Source organism: Falco peregrinus, chromosome 10, assembly GCF_023634155.1.
Source record: "Falco peregrinus isolate bFalPer1 chromosome 10, bFalPer1.pri, whole genome shotgun sequence".
NCBI lineage: Eukaryota > Metazoa > Chordata > Aves > Falconiformes > Falconidae > Falco > Falco peregrinus.
Window position 1 is genome coordinate 15,977,713 of NC_073730.1, and position 12,630 is coordinate 15,990,342.

Here is a 12,630-nt window from a genome sequence, read left to right on the forward strand (position 1 = left end):
ATTACAATTAGAGAAGATGCAGCTGTTTAGCAGCTGTAAAAATAGGCCAGCAATAATCAGAGTGCACTGCAGGATTGCTGGGTGACCACAGTAACTTTTGACCAGTGTGTGTATCTAATGAACTCTCACTCCAGTTTTCACATCTACCCTCCTTACCTTGGTGCAGAAAATTAGTACAAATGAGTTATTCAGCTTTTAAAGATTTATTATCTACATACTGAATTTAATTTTCTATGTTTTTCCTTTATCTTTAATATTTTTCAGAGATAGAAATTTTTATTTGCTTAAAAAAAAAGAAACCAGAATCCTGAATTCTATACAAAATCCAGACATTGTACTTTCCTGACTTCACCATGCACTTCCGTCATGTCCATAGAGCTGGGTGAGTACAATTTCCTCACTGTGTCTAAAATGGGTGTAATACAACATATAGGATGTATATAATCTAAATTAATTGATGATTTTAAGGCATTTACATGCACAGGCAGAAAGTGTTGATGTAAACTTCCTATCATTTCAAGACTTCTGAAGGGTATTTTCCTTTTAGAAAGTTGGTTGGAACTGAAAAAGATTGGAAGAACAAAGACCTGTTCCAGGTACACACAATGTATGTTGTTGAAATTCACAGCCTATTTACTAGCACTACAAAAGATACATTGAACCTCACAAAACTGTTTCACTTACCAAATGTATTTAATTATAGTATTGCTAAAAGACAATGTTTAAAATGCAGTGGTATTTGTGAGTCTGTGCATGCATTTATAAAAAAGTATTTGATACAGCAGTTCTGCAAGATAAATGTTAAGATATTTACAGAAGCAGGTACCCAGTCAAAAATTGCTCCCTAACCTTCTGTTTCATCTAATTAAACATAATTTATGTTTATTAACATTATTTTATATAATTATTATATTTATATGATTTAATATATTATTAACATAATTAATGTTTATTAAACATAATTAATACTACATAAAAGATAAATTAATTTCCCAATCATATGGTTCACTAAGACAAATCAAACAAGATCTGAAAAGCCAAGTGAAAGGAGAAATATCAAGAGCAATTTCATTTTGGAAAAAGCTCCCAGGCATTTCAAACCTTATTCACACAATAAATTTTATGCTATCAGGCATGAGACTATTGCTGACTTTTATGTTAGCATGGAATGATGTTTTATAATACTACAAAATTTCAAAACATTGATAAGTATTACAACATTTTACTTACAGTCTTGCAAAACTATCAGCTTAAAGAAACCAATCGGTTACTTATGTCACCTGAGGCATTCCACTTCAATGTCAACAATTATATCTGATAGTACAGAAAACACAATGTTGAAATTGCTTTGCTAAGCAAGAAATTATTTTGTATCTCTCTAAGCTAACCTGTTTAGAGATCTGGAAGATCATATGTTAAAAATACACACATCTATCTCAAAAACTGAAGTTTCACTGATTCAGTTTTGCTTTTCTCCTCACTTTTCCCATAATCAATTGGGATTATTATATATATTTTATATATATATAGGGATTATTATATATTATATATAGAATTGTTATGTATACCATGGATTGGTTCCATGGTATACATAACATGGAAAGAAAATCTGTAAAATCTGCTCATAATCTGGCAAACCTTCCTGATGGTGAACAACTTCAATTCCACTAAATTCATCAAAGTGAAGAAGTCACAGAGCAGAAGAGGTCATCTCCTAACCTAAACCATGCAGCCAGGCTTGTGCTCTTGCATGTCTCCCACGTATCCCAAAAAGTAACAGTAAGATTCTGGCCTCAATCGATAGAAATGTCCCATTTCTTTCAATATTTAAAACAGATTAATTGACTTGCTTTAGATGCCTATACTATGAAAATACAGGTTTCACCTTAGGAATGATATTTTCCTCTGCTGACTGTAAAATAAGCAGAGGATGACTTAAGTTGGTTAGAGACATGTTCAGAGTCAAGGCTTACGTTTTGGCATTCCACTATGGAAACCAAATTCAAAATTTCCAGACAAATTACCAGAGCTCTAAGTCAGCATAATGCTTGCCTGCATGTAGCAACGTACATATGAAGTAAGGGCAAAATTTTCTGTCTTAAATGAGCTGTTCAAATACCCGTGAAGTGGGCAGGAAATGTGACCAGAATGTCACAGTTAAGTCACCAGTTGCTGAGCAGACTTCCATCTTAGAGGCATCAGCTCATGTCAAGCAGCATAGCGTTCCTCTTTTCTCCCACGGTGGTTGGTGCCTGGAGTCAGGCAGTGCTGAGCAGCGCTTATTCTTTGGACAAATCTGCGCTGCAACTTTATGCAATAGAAGAAAGAAGAACAGAGGCAGCAGCAGTTCCACACTTCAGTGTTTTTCCCTTGTCCATTATGCCCTTCCCCTGCCAACCTGATCTAGCTACACTGTCCCTTTGGCATGCTGTCTTTCCCCCCAGTTTTAAAATTTTCCCTTCAACTTCCTTCCCTCAGAATGGTTAGCCTGGTAAAGTTACCCTGTTTCCTCTAACCACACAACGCCCCCAAGCCCTGCTTGATGGCTTGATCCATGCACGTCCTTTTATTCAGGCTCTGCTTTCCACCACTCTGATGAACTGGCAGCTGCCTTCTCCTATGTTGCAGCATGAATCAAGACATCTTAAAGCTCGGCATTCGTGAACACTGGAATGTCTTGCAGGAAACTGGAATAAGGTAGCACTGGTCAAGCTGGTTAGTCTGGAGGTTCCCCACCTATCTCAGGTATGGGAGGTCATGACAGAAGGATGGGCAGGAGAAGGGGATACTGAGATCATATCCATACAAACTGGAAACCACCGCTAACCTGCTTTCTATCTTTCATGACTGAACTACAATGAAATTAACTTGAAAATGAGTTCAAAGGTGATTTAAAGTTTTATATAAGCACCTTTTTTCTTTAAAAAAGTGAGTATTGTTTCACTTTGTAAAGTCCTCTGGAAATCAACGGTAATCTTATAAGGTCACAATCTTGAAAATCTAGTCATACGAGATCTCTATTCTACACAAAGTTAAAAGCATGCAAGCTTTCTGGCTGATGTAATGCTGCATAGAGACAGCACTGAAATTTGATGAAAAACAAGGCAGGAAAAGGAGAAGGTGTATGGCTGGATTTTAACGAAGGTATGCTGAGAATTTCAAAATCCAAGGTGCACCTTGGAACACACTATATGAATTCTAATGCAGACTCTGGGTGAAATGGATATTCTACATTATGAAACAGAACTGATTGCTTGCATCTAAGTATGTGTCAGTTGTGAAAATTAAAGGCAATTGACTATGAAACTTCCCCAATAGTCTTCTCCTCCTACCCATATTTTGCCAGGTACAGAACATTGTACAAACCAGCATCAAAATAAAGAGAAGAGTCAGCTGAACACTGTAAATGCATCTAGCCCCCTTAATTGCACATCGGGTTCTACTGTATAGTCTCTTCTCGCCTCCCCTGCAGAAGTATCACCAGCAAAGTGCGAACGTGGCTCCCTCTAGGGCTTGAGTATTAAGACTAAGACACAGCACACCCCGCAGCTCCAAAAGCTTGGTTTAAGTGCTTATAACTAAAGCAGCACCCTAAGAAAAAGCAATATATACACCAGAGAGGCCAGGGAGCCTGTTGCAAAGGCCTCAGACTGAGATACTGAAAATCTTCTGTCAGAGACAGATTCTCTGTTCCCTGTGAACACAGCATACCTTTCCAATGTAAGCCTGAGGAAAAAGGTTAACAGGTCCCTCATTTAGGGGGGAGATGAGGTACAAACCCCTGAACACCTGAACCGTACTTGCTGTCTAGTAGACCAGGTGAGCCTTGGCAGGGCTCATGTACGCATGTGCGCAGAGCAAGAGAATAGGCGATGTGGGTTAGCTCAAGAGCTGTGACAGACGCTGCTGGGTGGTGGGGCCAGAAGTGACATACGCAGCCCTTCAGAACTTACAGGGTCCAAGTCAGCCCAACTCCGCTGCCGCCAGACCCGCTGCCCCCCGAGCTGGGCCGGGGCAGTGCTCGCACCCCTCGCCCTTGCCAGCCGGCCAGAGGGCTGCAGGGGGTGAAGCTGGCTATCAGCTGCGGCCCAGTTCCACCAGTGTTCCGTCCTGTGGCCAACACAGGGGAGGTGAGGGGTGGTACAAGTGTGTGGGGACACCGAGGTCGTGAGGAGACAGGCTGCGGGCACGTCACGTCCAGGGGAGCCTGCGCCCGGGGCCGCGGTGCCGGGGCTGAGGCCGCCCGGGGGACATGCTGCCCTTTCCCTCAGTGCCCCTCTCCTCACGGTAATGCCGGTTTCCTCGAAGATCCCCCGCCACGCTTGCTCAACCCGGCGGTGCCTGACCGCTTCCGCCACCCCGCTCCCGGCCCCCATGACCCCGGCACCCAGCCCCGCCGCTCCCGCCGCCTCCCGGCCGGGCCGCTCCGCGGGCGAGGCGGCGCAGCCCCCGCCTCCTACCAGGGCGATATAAGCCGGCGCCTCCCGCCGCGATGACAGCTCACCGCGCTCCGCCTCGCCGGGACGGGCCGCGTCGCTGCCCCGAGGATGCCGCCAGCCGCCGCCGCGGGACAGTCCCTGCTGCTGAGCGCCCTGCTGTGGCGCCTGGCCGCCGCCGGTGGGTAGCGCCGGGCGGGACGGGCCGGGGGCCGCTGCCTGGGGCGGGCGGGGGGCTCGGTGCCGCTGACAGGGAGCGGCCCCGCGCGGGGCCGTTGAGGGGAAAGGGGGGGCGGCTGCCTCGCGCGGCGCCGTTGAGGGGGGCTGCCCCGTCCCGTCCCGCGCGGCAGTGGGACCCCGGCCCGGCCCCGCAGGAGCAGCCGGCGAGGGGGGCGCCCGGGTCAGCAGGGGCCGGTGGCTCCGGGGGGGGGGACCCATCCCCAGCACGGCCGGGGCGGGGCGGGGGGGGCAGCGGGGACCGTCGGGGTGACCTGCAGCAGCACGGAGCGCTCGGCAAGGCCCCTTCCCCCGGCCTCCCGTGCTGAGCTCGTCGAAGGGGCCGGGAGGGCAGTATCTGGAAATTCATGGTAACATCGCTCAGTGAAACGCTTCGTTGCCAGAAGCAGCAGAGGTGGTGCGGGGTTTTCCGCCCCAGCTTCCTCCCGGCGCTTCCCCGAACCGCTGTGGCCTCCGCCCGCGGGGTCACCAGCTCACCCCGGGCAGCCCCTCGCATGAGCCTGTGGGCACCGCTGGGTGTTAAAGACTTTTTCTTCCCAAAGTAAATAAATGGGGAAGCTGGGAGCTGATGCCTTCTGCAGCAGGTAGAGCCCGGTATGGTTTTGTACTGCACCATGTCTGTTTGGTGCTTGGCCGCTCTCAAGAGGATCTTCAAGATTTTGTAGCTTCTTCAGAGGTCTTGGATCGAAAAGGAGGCGTTAGACAGAACTCTGAATGAGTTACCTCCGTAACCTCAGAGTTACAGGAGGGAAAAATAATTTTCTTCTCATATTTCTCACTTCTGCCAGGACACATTCCTTTAGTAAGACAAGCATGATCCCAGAGGGCAGGACTCTGAACCTTTTCCCCACAAAGAACTTTTCCAAGTAGTTATTAACAGCAACTGCTTCGTTTAACCAAACAGTGACTGCAGGGAACCAGGAATTGCACATAACATCCCTGACGGTGCTCTTCTCTTTCCTGTGTTTAAAGGCAGTCCAGAACTACCAACAGCAGTTAATATAACTTGGTCTTCAATCAATTTTAAAACTATACTACAGTGGCAACCAAAACCATCAGGTTACGTCTATACAGTAGAAATACACGGGTAAGTAGATGACACCAAGGTGTGTCCATTAATGGCAGTTGAAGAAGGTTTGATTATTTCTGAGACTGAATGTAACGGGAAAAGAGCCCAAATATGAGTTAGGAAAATTGCCAACCCAGCTCTTAATACTTCTTTGTACCCGACTATAAAAGTATTTGATTCAGGCTTCTGGTTTTGCCTACTTCAAAACGGAGAGTTGAGCTTTGGATCCACATTTCAGTTCTGGGGCTTGATGCAGGGCGGCTGCACCGGAGATCTGGGCCAGGATAGCCTGAAGAAGTTGATGCTCAATCTGACATACCATATATTAGAGAGAACTTCACCTTTTTATGTCTTTCAAGGTGTCTGGACCGACTGTTTCGTGTTCAGTCTTGGGAGGTGCTTGGTAAATATGTCTGCATTTTATTCTAATTGGTGAATCACGGTAAATGAATAATATGTCTTGCTGGGTAATACTAAAAATTAGTTTTGTTTGTCTGCCTTTGTCAAGACTTCCTCTGTTATGTTTTATGTAAGCTATGAAATACTGTGGACATAAAAAGTAGCCGGCTTCCGCGAAGCATCTAATACCTTTTTCAATACTGCACAAAAACTTCCATGAAGTTCAGTAATAAATCTGTGCTGTTCTTAGCTCCTGTATTAATTCATAGATCGTCATTAATCATGCCCCACAGGGAAACTATCATCAACTCTCCTACATATTAATGAAAATACGGTAATTTAGTCTCTTCTGTCTCTAAAAGTGGCATAGAAATTACAGCTTTCTCATGACTAATGGATGAAATCCAGTGCAATGGCCTAATGTGCTCACTTATTCTTTAAGGGAGTGATTAAATTATTAGACTTACACACTTAGCAAAGTGGATTTTATTAAATTCATGAATCTGGAGTTTCTTTCCAGCCATTTGTACTTGGAAAAAATTGAAGTCTGTTTGCCCAACATCCAGTATAAAATCTGGTGTAGTTCTGATACAGAGGCATTTCTCTAGACAAGTTGCTCTAATGGATGAAGTGTGCTTAAATGTACATAGATGAGGAAGCAAAGATTTATGGAGTCGATTCCCCCCCCCCCCCCGCCACCTTAGTTCACCAGCAAAAACAGGGAAAAGAATTGAAGCAGTAGTATCCAATCTGTTTTTCCATTCTTTCTAACTAGGCAGTAAAATGGGGAATTAACTCTCTTTTCCTGGTTTCATTATTATTTCTCAAGTAAATGAACTTGCTTTCTATCATTTAAAAATCAGAAGTGCATGAGTCTTGTTTCTTGTCAATATTTTTTAATTGTAATTCTGCAATGAAAACTGCTGCTACTGTCTGGTTCTTAGTGACAAAAGTGACATATATGAGGAGAATTGTCACATTAAACAGTGTGTCAACCATTAATTAATACTGGCGTCACCAGAGCTTCATAGGACAAGTGATGTTTCTTAAGGCCATAGTTTTCAGATGCATCAAGAATAACACTTTCAAAGTGATTAATGCATCTTATGCTTTTTTAAATAAGTCAACTGCAGAAAAATGCAAAATCAGAACTACTTATGGTTCCTATGCAATTCATACAAAAGACTGAACTTTTAATTCATGTATGTATCCAATAACATATTTATATAATTAATATGGATCATATTTTATATGCTTGATTCTGCTTTGAATTGTGAAATATATAGCTGTACAGGATAGTGGGGTTTGAGGTTTTTTTTTCTTCTCCTTTTCAGCCTAGTACACCTGCAAGCCTGTCCCACTGGATAAGGGAAGTCTTTACAGTTTGAGGGAGGGAAAATGTTTTTTAACATATCTAAATAGTAAGTCTGGCTGGAAAGTGTTACCACTTCTTTCATGCTCTTTTCAGGCAGACATCTGACACAAAAAAAAAATGCATATGGACAACAGAAACAGAGTGTGATGTTACTGATGTGCTCAGGAATGTAAAAGAGACCTATACAGCACACATACTGTCTGTCATGCCCTCAGAGATGGATAACTTTGAAGAACCACCATTTGCAGTCTCTGAAAAATTTACGCCTTATAGTCAGAGTAAGTAGGATTGTCAGTTAAATCTTATCATAAACTTACTTCCATTGATTAAACAAGGCTTAGATTGGGCCTAAAGGGTTTTCCTATACGTTCTTACAGTAGCCATACTGATACCTGAGAATATGACGTTCAGTCATAAAGCTTTCTCTGTTGTAGCAGAGTGTGTAAGATTTTAGTTACCACTTGTTTCGCACTACAGTGAGTAAACCATTTTATTAACATTATGTACAAGATGAAGATATTTGTTAATAATCCAGGATTTCGCTGTATTACTTTGGCTCAGTAAACTTAGAACAGATTTGAGTAGGGAAGAGACTGGAGGAAGAAAAAAAGAGCATGTTGTATAGAAAAGATAATGTCAGGTTTTTAATTCTGAAAATGCTTGTTTAGCTGTTCTGGGAAAACCAGAGATACAGAACTACACGCAAAAAGGCTCCAAACTGAATGTTGTGATCCAAGATCCGCTTACACCATACACATTTCCTAATGGAAGCTTTCAAAGTATTCGAGATATTTTCCAACATGACCTGGAATACAAACTGTATTACTGGAAAGATCAAAGTTCTGGAAAGGTAAAGTCTAAGTCTACTTTTTACATATTCTGTGGCTGTATTATAGCTACACAATTTCTGTGCTACCTGAAGAGTTAACACTTCTGAAGAAAACACTTTTTTGAAGTATATTTTTCCTTTACAGAAAGATGCAACAACAAAAAGCCATGTATTTGAAGTAAGTGTTGACAGCACAAAGAACTATTGCTTCTACGTACAGGGAGTAATTCCCACCCGCAGAGAAAACCGTAATGGTCAGGAAAGCATGGTGCTTTGTACCAGTATAGGAAGAAACATCTTAGATGGTAGGTATCTGGTGAAGTTTGTCATAGTCTTTAGCATTCTAACAAAAAGACTCTTAAATTCTGAATATATTTTTATATCTCTTCAAACTGTGATGCCAGTTACAGACTAAGCTGTTTGCTGTATTAAGTGAGAGGACACGGTCTGAACACGGAAACCCGTGGGAGGAACTCACATTAAGAGGCCACCATCTTTAGCTAGCTGGAGTTTGTTTTAGGGTTTTTACTCAAGTGTTTTGATTAGTTTTAAATTGTCTGAGTTGACTGCTAACTGAAGTTTCAGATCTCGTCACTAGTCTTCAGCTTCATTTATTTTGTTTTCTGAGTGCTTCCCTCAGATCCTTCCAGTAACAGGTGCCATAACAAGTGCTTGAAGGATTAGCTCTAAAACATAGGCGTGCTGGAAACCTACGTGTCCATTGACTTGTAGTTTGAGCTGAACTTTATTGTCTCAAAAAGTAGGTGATAAGACTAAGACTCTAAGACTTTACTGTTGCATTACAAGGTCAGAGGCTGGCAGATCGACTTCTTTACTGGCAAATAAGTTAGTGAGTGGTCGATGAAATCAGCCAGTCTAATTCCAAACAATCTGGATAACACTTTTTTCAATATAAATTCAATATTTATTAAATAATATCACATTGCTGTACTATTTCTTTCTTCTCCAGCAGGTAAGAATATATGCACTCTAGAAAAGCTCTTCTAGAACTGGCAAATCAGCTCTCTCAAATTAACTTCCTTATCTAGATGCATATTTTTGTTTATTACAAGGATTGAATTATAGCAAATTACAACTTGAATAGAAATATCTTCTGTTGGTGTTTTGTAGCTTCTAACCTAGAATAAATTTCCACTTAGACTTAAGTTTTACAGAAGCAGTGCAGGGTAGGGGCAATGGCCTGATTTATTCTTGTGGTGGTAGCGTGCTTTTTAGTGCACTAACTAAACTAGATTAAAACATAGCACGAACCACATGAAATAAAACTTTAAGTCAGTTAAAGTTCATGTTAAAATTAATTCGGTTCACACTGAAGTGATCACTTCTCTTCTGTGATACTGTAAAATATGCAAAGCATGTTTTAATTCAGTGGAATGTGTTCTAAGAGTTTGTAACACTGTGACATTATGGCTTCTGATAACTGAATCTTGGATTTTTTTCCTCCCCTACAGAGTATGGAGCAGAAGTCTTTATCATCACAGCAGTGATAGCAATTGCAGTCATCACTCTTGCCATTGTCCTACCAGTGATCCTGTGTAAACGCAAGAAAGCAAAAGCTGCAAGAGAAAAGGAACCGCTTAATGGTGTTTAAGGAAAAATTATTGCAGACAGTAGTTCCAAAGTGTAAAAAAAAAAAAAAAAAAAAAAAAAAAGGCAAAACCCATGAATTGGGTAGTTGGGTGGAGCTTTTTAGCCTCTCCGGTACAGGAATTCTGAAGCCCAAACTTCATGTTGTTTTAAAAATCTGTTAGACAGTCACAGATGAAAAATCTAGGTACCGGAAAACCCCTGTGTCACTAGTGGTTGGAGGCTGGAAGAGTATCCTGGTGGAAACTCTTCCCATTCCTTTGTCCTGTCTGAAACAGGATTCTGAACTAGATGGACCTTTGACCTGACCAGGTACAGACATTCTGAAAGTATGCCCTTTCTGAGCCAGAAGATTTATGGTACTTGTAAGGGGGGAAAAAAACACTACTTTTGAAAATTATGTGTCCTTTTCCTAACTAAAAGGAACTTAATTCTGTTTCTATGAAACAAAATCTGAATTTATCTGACTTTCTTTTAACATTATTAACTGGTGAAATGATCTGTTAGTTCAGATGTGACAACAATGTTACTATTATGTCTGCACTTCTTGGATAAAATTAACTAGGTCTATTTATCTTCGGATATAGACAATCAAAGGTAAACTACTGTACTGGTGACTTGTAAGAAAGAGTGTTGAAGTAGGTAGCTGCTACCCATCTGCCTATATTACACCTGGAGTTACACAGACAGGGTAGTGTGATGGTTCCAAGTAAGTGTTAGAACATGTACTTTGCAGTTTTTGAGTCATTAGTAACTCACTTCATGCAAGCACTGAGTAGGTAGCAGTATTTACTGCATTTTTAATATTTTAATTAAACAGTTGGTGAATTAATAGTTTATATGGTATAGATTCAAATCATCTTGGTGATGGGATTTGGAGGTACTTGTTGATTTGACTATTTTAATATTTATTTTATAAATGAGAACCTAATTTTTATACTGGTGATATCTGTATTTATGGTGGTAATTTATACTTTTCTAGTGAAATAAAGGTGACTGGCAAAACAAAACTTCCTTTTCCTTTTTTAAATGAACTACAATATTCATTTCAGAACTAAATTAAAAATACATTTAGGAAATTTATTTTGTGACAGCAGCATAGGCAAGCTCCAGCAGTCTAACCAGGACTTTGCAAAATAGACTACCAGGGCACCTGCTATCTCTAAGGGTAAGAAGCCACAGTTTATGAACTGGTAGAAGGTTTTGAAGAGTCCTGAGTTGCTTTCCAGCTTTCTTGCTTGTATGAGCAGTGTTTGCGTTCACAGCTCTGCATTCTAATGGGAAGCATACTAAACATCCCACAGGGGTGCCGGTACCACTTGTGGTACTAACGGTCATTCAAGGCATTACAGGGCCTTGCCCAGTTATGAGAACTGCTATAACTAACGCTGCTAGTGACTGCTGCTGCTAATGATGGTGATAGGCACACAACAACATAAAAATAAAGAGAAGGGGGGAAAAAATGCATCTTGTAGCAGGCACCAATTGGCTGTATATCTCAAAGATTTATACATGTCTTAAGATATCCATTGTATTTATGAGAAGTAAAACCATACAGTATCCCAATGTAGCAATTTTTACAGAATTGTATTTTACATCTTTCATCCCTACTGTATCACAGATACCTTCTTTGTATGGATTAAGACTGTTGTGAATGTGCGAGTGTAGTTTATGGGGGTTTTCTTTGTTCGTTAATTCCCTTTTATACAGAGGGAAGAAAACAAATGGCACCACCATGGCAAACCCCCCCCACCCCTGTTTACTTAATATTGTGCAATAAATGCTTAATGCTTTTTCTGCTGATGCATAAGCCTTGTATGGAGGAGGAATCTTACAATAGCAATGAGAAACAGGAGAGCTTGTGGGAGGAAATTTAAAAACTTTCCAAACTTGTCATCATTACTTCCCTTCCCTGTGGTGTTCTGCTTCCTCAGTTTCATTCAGTGCAAAGCTCAGAAAACAGAAAAGCTCATAGGAAAAGGAAAGCCTGTAGGTTACAGCACAGCTTTTATTAAACTAGACCAGGGGTCCTCAAGCTTTTTAAACAGGGGGCCGGCGTGCGGATGAAGTGGCAGGCAGTCATCTGTGGCTGCTTGGTTTGCCCCAACCCCTGGCAGGGGGGTTCTGTAAATACCGGGGGCCGGACTGAGGACCCTGCGGGGCTGTATCCAGCCTGCGGGCTGTAGTTTGAGGACCCCTGTGCTAGGCCATGCAGGTGATTGTCATAAGCTACACAGAAGGGTGTTATAAATCATGCTTCATTACTTCCAAGATTTTTGGTTTGTTCTGTATATGGAGGTTGTTTAAGTTAGAGAGAACAAATGAACGAACCCATAAAAATGCTAACAAGTGCCTTAAATGGCAGTGACCCACTGCCGCACAAGTTCTGGAAGCCTGCAGCGCTTCTGTTCCCTAGCTGCGGTGTGTTATCATCCAGCAGTGCTGAGTAACTGGAGTCACGGGGCTCACGGATCCTATTTCAAAGAGGTTTTTTGCTGTTTATGGAGACAGTTGAGAAAAGGAGCTTTTTATTGCAAACTTCTGGAAGTATTATCCCTTGAGCCTGAGCCCACAACCAAATCTTTTATGCAGACATTTAACTTTCTCAGAGTATCCGGGTGGGCAGGAGTTGTTGTTGAATAAAGGTATTGTCACTAGGAAGAAAGACTAGATCCTA

At 41.9% G+C, this 12,630-nt stretch overlaps 1 protein-coding gene across 1 annotated transcript; it reads left to right on the forward strand.

The window, feature by feature from the left end:
- Positions 1-4,482: 4,482 nt before the first annotated feature.
- Positions 4,483-10,029, forward strand: F3 (coagulation factor III, tissue factor). The gene is made up of 6 exons (XM_055815768.1): positions 4,483-4,617; positions 5,646-5,760; positions 7,610-7,794; positions 8,185-8,366; positions 8,491-8,650; positions 9,818-10,029. Exons 1-6 carry the CDS (start codon positions 4,548-4,550, stop codon positions 9,955-9,957), a joined length of 852 nt encoding a protein of 283 aa, XP_055671743.1. The 5' UTR covers positions 4,483-4,547; the 3' UTR covers positions 9,958-10,029.
- The last annotated feature ends 2,601 nt before the right edge of the window (positions 10,030-12,630 follow it).